The sequence below is a fragment of the Camelina sativa genome, chromosome 8, assembly GCF_000633955.1.
Source record: "Camelina sativa cultivar DH55 chromosome 8, Cs, whole genome shotgun sequence".
Taxonomy (NCBI): domain Eukaryota; kingdom Viridiplantae; phylum Streptophyta; class Magnoliopsida; order Brassicales; family Brassicaceae; genus Camelina; species Camelina sativa.
Window position 1 is genome coordinate 26981478 of NC_025692.1, and position 6254 is coordinate 26987731.

The window sequence follows — 6254 nt, forward strand, 5'->3', positions numbered from 1 at the left end:
ATATCTATCGGTTGTTGTAGTGTCACCAACTTTACCATTACAGAGAAAGCATGACTTAGGTGCGATTGGTACTAATCACACAAATCGCTCCCAATCGCTTCCAACCCCTTAAAATCACTTAATTTCAAGAGCTGCTTGTGGTTGCGGTTAGATTTATTATTCTTTTTTTTTTAACTTAAAACAAATCAATGATACTGAAATATTTTTTTATATATCTTCTATCTAGCCATTTTATCAATTAAAGATGAGAGAAAATGAAGTACGGATACGATCGAGTAGATTAGAAAATAAACAATTATACAATAAAATAAGATTCTAATTAACAGTAACCCGGAAAACTTGATGTAATTTAATGGCACATCGCATATAAGTTAAAAACATCTAAATAAATATAACATTTCATTAAAAATTTAAGAAAATAAGATTATTTGTGAAAAAAATAAAACAAATCACCAATGACTCTTCTAAACTCTCCTTTCAGTATGAAATTTATTTGTTTTTCGAATAATTATTTTAGTATTTTAATTAATTTTATTTATAAATCAAGTTTAATAAAAAATTTGGTGTTTTAAAACATGTATATAAATTATATATTACATTTATTATGTTTTAACCGCTATTTCATCCGCTGGTCAACCAGTCGTAAAACTCCTGCAAACGCATCTATTTTAAAACATTAAACCAGTCATTCTAAATATTTAATAATGCTTGAAATCGCAACCATCCGTTTCCACAATTTCCTGCAACCGCAACCGCAAACGCTGCTTTCGAACCGGCCAGGGCCCTAAGAGTTGGTCAACATTATTAATGGACTTTTAAATTGGCCCATATGTGAGGCCGTAGATATATGATTACGATTGGCCCATTAAGAATTCATTGGGTCTATTTTGCAAAGAAAGAATTTTAGCGAAACAAGACAACATTTACTAAACTTTCAAGCACTATATTGCAATTCTACCGAGAAGATATTATAACAATTTTTCTGTCTCTTTCTCTCTCTCTCTCTCTCTCTCTCTGAGCGTTGTTTTCATCTCTCTCACACTGCAGCAAAACCCTAGCTGCTCATCTCTAAATCCGGAACCAGAAGAAAAAGATCCGGCGAAGATGTCAGGTGGCTTGGATATGTCACTCGATGACATCATCAAATCTAATCGAAAACCTACTGGATCTCGTGGCCGAGGAGGCGTTGGTGGTAATAGTAGCGGAGCTCGCGGAGGATTCAACAACGGCTCCGGTTCCAATTCCGGTCCGTCTCGTCGGTTTGCTAACCGCGTAGGAAACAGAACGGCGCCGTATTCAAGGGTCAGCCATTGATTTTATATCTCCCCTTTACCTTCTTCCTTCCAGAATCAGAGAATTCAAATTAGGGTTTTTTTTTTCAAAAAAGTTGAGATCTGTTTTCGTTTCTTCTTTGACGAACAAAACAGCCGGCGATACAACAACAAGCTCAAGACGCCATGTGGCAAAACGATGTTTTCGCGACGGATGCGAGTGTGGCGGCGGCTTTTGGGCATCAAGCTGCTCCTATCGTTGGTGGCTCCTCATTCGAGACTGGAACTAAGCTCTACATTTCCAACTTAGACTATGGTGTCTCCAATGAGGATATCAAGGTCTGTCTTCAACTTTCGAATTCATACTACAATAGATTCAGCCTTAACTAGGAGAAGCCTTTAGTGTGTTTGGAGCAGATACGATACTTGAGCCCTTTTCTAATTTCGACTTGTGTTTGTTTGTAGGAGCTTTTCTCAGAGGTTGGTGACCTTAAGCGGTATGGGATTCACTATGATAGGAGTGGAAGATCGAAGGTACTTTATAAATTAGCTTTCTTTCTGCTTTTAGGGGTTTAGGAATTAGGATCAATTGGCTTTGTCCTGATCAATTGTGAAAACCTATGCTTTCTTTCAGGGTACTGCTGAAGTTGTTTTTTCTAGGCGTGGTGATGCCTTGGCAGCTGTCAAGCGTTACAACAATGTTCAATTGGATGGGAAACTGATGAAGATTGAGATTGTTGGAACTAATCTTTCAGCTCCCACTCTTCCTCCAATGCTTGCTCCAGCTCAGATTCCTTTTCCTACTAACGGGATACTTGGGAACTTTAATGAGAACTTTAATGGCAATTTCAATGGGAACTTCAATGGAAACTTCAGGTTTGTGCTGTTTCCAGTTTAGTAATTGCTTTGTTAAATATGAAGTCTTATAGGGAAACTTCCTGATATCATTTGCTTATTTTTATACTTTTAATTTGGTTAAACTGGAGTCAGCTAAGTGTATTCTGATGCGTTGATTACATGAACCCTTTCACATATTTAATATTTTTGATATGGTTGAAACAGAGGAAGAGGAAGAGGGGGTTTTGTGGGACGGCCTCGTGGTGGTTTTGGCGGAGGTAATTTCCGAGGTGGTAGGGGAGCTAGAGGACGTGGTGGTCGTGGCAATGGAAGAGTACGTGATGAAAATGTATCTGCAGAGGATCTTGATGCTGAGTTGGACAAGTACCACAAAGAGGCAATGGAAACAAGTTAAAAAAGGGGAGACAAAAGTCTATTGCATGTCTACATGTATTCCTTCCGTTAGTGCACGATATGCTTTTGTATTAGTATGATCTTTAGATTGATGTCAATGGGTCTGACACCATTGATTAGCTTTTTTTTCTTTCTTCTTTCTATTTGTGAGCTTTTTAGCTTTTGCAGTTGAGGTCCGAGAAACAGCATTGTGTGTACCGTGGAACTCAGACTCTTCTAAAGTGTTTATTCAAAACACATATCCATATACTGGTCTCTTGGTAGTGTTTAAGCAGATGATGAAGCTGAGAAAGTTCTGGTGGCAGAGCACNGAACTTTAATGAGAACTTTAATGGCAATTTCAATGGGAACTTCAATGGAAACTTCAGGTTTGTGCTGTTTCCAGTTTAGTAATTGCTTTGTTAAATATGAAGTCTTATAGGGAAACTTCCTGATATCATTTGCTTATTTTTATACTTTTAATTTGGTTAAACTGGAGTCAGCTAAGTGTATTCTGATGCGTTGATTACATGAACCCTTTCACATATTTAATATTTTTGATATGGTTGAAACAGAGGAAGAGGAAGAGGGGGTTTTGTGGGACGGCCTCGTGGTGGTTTTGGCGGAGGTAATTTCCGAGGTGGTAGGGGAGCTAGAGGACGTGGTGGTCGTGGCAATGGAAGAGTACGTGATGAAAATGTATCTGCAGAGGATCTTGATGCTGAGTTGGACAAGTACCACAAAGAGGCAATGGAAACAAGTTAAAAAAGGGGAGACAAAAGTCTATTGCATGTCTACATGTATTCCTTCCGTTAGTGCACGATATGCTTTTGTATTAGTATGATCTTTAGATTGATGTCAATGGGTCTGACACCATTGATTAGCTTTTTTTTCTTTCTTCTTTCTATTTGTGAGCTTTTTAGCTTTTGCAGTTGAGGTCCGAGAAACAGCATTGTGTGTACCGTGGAACTCAGACTCTTCTAAAGTGTTTATTCAAAACACATATCCATATACTGGTCTCTTGGTAGTGTTTAAGCAGATGATGAAGCTGAGAAAGTTCTGGTGGCAGAGCACCGTAATTTCAAATAATTATCTACCGTTTTCTTTGGAGGTACGGTTTCTGTTAATATCAATGTTCTTAGTTGTTCAGTCAGAGTCGGATTTAAGTGCATATGAATGAAATTGAAATTGCGTGAGATAGAAACGGTGTCATATTCTTCTTTCCCTTCGACTTGTACATTTGGCGAATTTAACAGTTCTTTTTTCGGCTTAGTTACGAAATGGATTTGGTGCAGAAAAGTGGATTGGTTGTTGGTATTTTTTTTTTTTTTGGCGCAACATGTGATATTTTTGTTGGAACAATAAAAAATGTAGTGTGGAGTGGTGTGAAAATGAGATGAATCTCATATCATCTCTTCAGCAAAATTTTATTCAGATTCTGCTGTAATCATATCAAGGCATTGGAATTAAGTTGTAGTTTTTCAGATTTTGTAATCATATCAAAGCAAATAGGATCTACTAAAAATTTACTCTGTCAATCTGAGATATTAGTGGAACGCGATAACATAAATAATATGTTACAAAGCTACAAATCCTGAGAGCTTTTACGACCAACCAAAATAAAACATAAATATATATTACAAAGCTACAAATCCTGGGAGAGTTTTTACGACCAACCAAATAATTACAGGGTCAGACTAAGAGACCACAACCTAATATTAGTTACCGAAGTTTGAGATAGTGTATTTGATTTTCAACTTCTTGGCTTTCGACGATAAGATCCTTTTCCTACAAAAAAGAATACAGACAAAAAAATTGTATTATGGTGAAGCCCCAGTTCATCAAAAACAGCTTTAAAGAACGAACCTTTTGATGGAGTTGGGTTAGTTTCATGACCGCCCTTTACTTCGATAAGTTTCCGACTCTGCAAAACCAGACAATGTTAAGGCTCTGTTTCCGTGGTTGGTGTAGTGTTCAAGAATAAAATCACAAACCAGATCATAAACAGGAATTTGGTTGCGCCAATACTCTAGTGATGACACAAGCACCCTTCCTGCAAAAATATTAAACAAAAACCTTCTCAACTAAATGCTTTCAACAGATCCCTTTGGAAGTGAAGAAGTTCTACTCTCTATTAACCTGATCTTGACCGTTTCTGTCCCAATGAATCAGTAGACACCGCATTGGTCTTCTGCTTCTTCACTTTGTTATCCGGTGTTACCTTTAAATTACATAACAACAAGAGCATCAACTACTATCAACCAACAACATGAATAACATAGAATTATTGGTTACAAGGTATCATCATTATATTTCATATTTGAATTGATGATTCCCAGAATGTGAGATGTGACAAAAGAGGAAATGGTTACCTCCACATCAAAGTCAATCTTCCTCTTTGTGTTTCCCCATGACAAGTTTTCTTCACTTTCACATGGAAAGTTCTCCTCAGCTGCTTGCAAGTCTGTTTTAAGAGTCCTTTCGCTTTTCTTTGAATTTGCTTTCTTTCCAGGCTTGCTGCTATTATTCAAGTCTTTCGAAGGCAGAGATGTCTTTGTTTCCTTCACTCTACCTTTTCGCTTTTCTGAAGTCAGTGATTCTTTAGTCGCATCCGTACTTGTTAGTTTTCCAACGCCATCTGTACCAGAATGCCTTCTACCACATCCATCCACCGGTGATATCACATCATCATTGATACCCACACATTCATCTCTTACTACGTCATCGCTCTTAGCATTATTCACACCTTCCTTACCACCATCTTTATCATTAGTAGTCGGATTCTGGGGTTTCCTTTTGTTCGCTGCACTTTTGACTTTGGTCGCAGAACAATGACTAGGTTCTACTACATTGCTGGTTTTTTTAAGGGTCTTGCGGCTTTTCTTCGATATTCCTTTCCTTCCAGGTTTGCTACTCTTATCTAAGTCTTTAAACAGGGAATGTGGAGATGCCTTTGTTACCTTAAGTTCACTGTTTAGCTCTTCTGAAGTCAGTGGTTCTCCAGTAGCACTTGTACTTGTTACTTTAACCACATTATTATCTGCATCGGTACGGTTTCTACCAGATCCATCAGCTGGCGATATCACTCCATTATCAATAGCCTCACAGTTATCATTTTCTACATCGCCGCTCCTAGCCTCATCCAAACCTTCACTACCACGATCTCCATCATTCGTACTGTCATCGAGTTTTCTTTCACCGTCTTCATGATTGAAAACCTCGCATTCATCTCTAAGTTCACTTTTTTGCTGTTCTGAAGTCAGTGATTCTGCAGTAGTAATCGTACTTGTTACTTTATCAACAATATCTGCACCAGTATGGTTTCTACCAGATCCATTAGCTGGCGATACCACTCCTATATCGATAGCCTCACAAGTATCATTTTCTACATTTCCGCTCTTAGCCTCATCCAAACCTTCACCACCATGATCTCCATCATTAGTAGTATTGTGGACTTCACTCGATTCAAGTATCCTTTGGTCCTCTACACTTTTTCCACCAAATCTTGTTTGCAGATGAAGGGACTTTCTCCTTGCAGTAATTTTATATCTTGGTCTAGAACCATCTTCAGTATTAGTAGTAATCTCTGCTGCATTCGTGTCAGTCACATTGCTTTCATCTCTTCCCTCTGCTGGACTATCTTCCTCTAGATTCTCTTTATTGTTCTTACATGGAGATAAAATAGGATAAGAAGCTGCAAAACAAACCACATGAGAACTATAAGTAATTTATCAGAAAAAAAAAAAAAAAAAA

The 6254-nt window shown here is 37.8% G+C and overlaps 2 protein-coding genes and 1 long non-coding RNA gene across 3 annotated transcripts in view; 2 read left to right on the forward strand and 1 right to left on the reverse strand.

The window, feature by feature from the left end:
- LOC104708890 (THO complex subunit 4B) lies at window positions 965-2777 on the forward strand. Its single transcript, XM_010425547.2, has 5 exons — window positions 965-1302; window positions 1428-1610; window positions 1737-1805; window positions 1906-2147; window positions 2334-2777. The coding sequence occupies exons 1-5, from the start codon at window positions 1105-1107 to the stop codon at window positions 2521-2523; spliced, it is 882 nt and encodes a 293-aa protein (XP_010423849.1). The 5' UTR covers window positions 965-1104; the 3' UTR covers window positions 2524-2777.
- On the forward strand, window positions 2834-3536 carry LOC104708892. The gene is made up of 2 exons (XR_754886.2): window positions 2834-2890; window positions 3077-3536. It is a non-coding gene; the product is annotated as an uncharacterized LOC104708892 (long non-coding RNA).
- Window positions 4042-6254, reverse strand: part of LOC104708891 (dentin sialophosphoprotein-like) — a 3574-nt gene continuing 1361 nt past the window's right edge. The window contains exons 5-9 of the mRNA XM_019229033.1: window positions 4874-6228; window positions 4641-4722; window positions 4496-4554; window positions 4368-4425; window positions 4042-4289 (exon numbers count right to left, since the gene is read on the reverse strand). Of these exons, the coding sequence (XP_019084578.1) occupies window positions 4255-4289; window positions 4368-4425; window positions 4496-4554; window positions 4641-4722; window positions 4874-6228 (1589 nt within the window). The 3' untranslated portion in view covers window positions 4042-4254. The remainder of the gene's footprint in view (window positions 4290-4367; window positions 4426-4495; window positions 4555-4640; window positions 4723-4873; window positions 6229-6254) is intronic.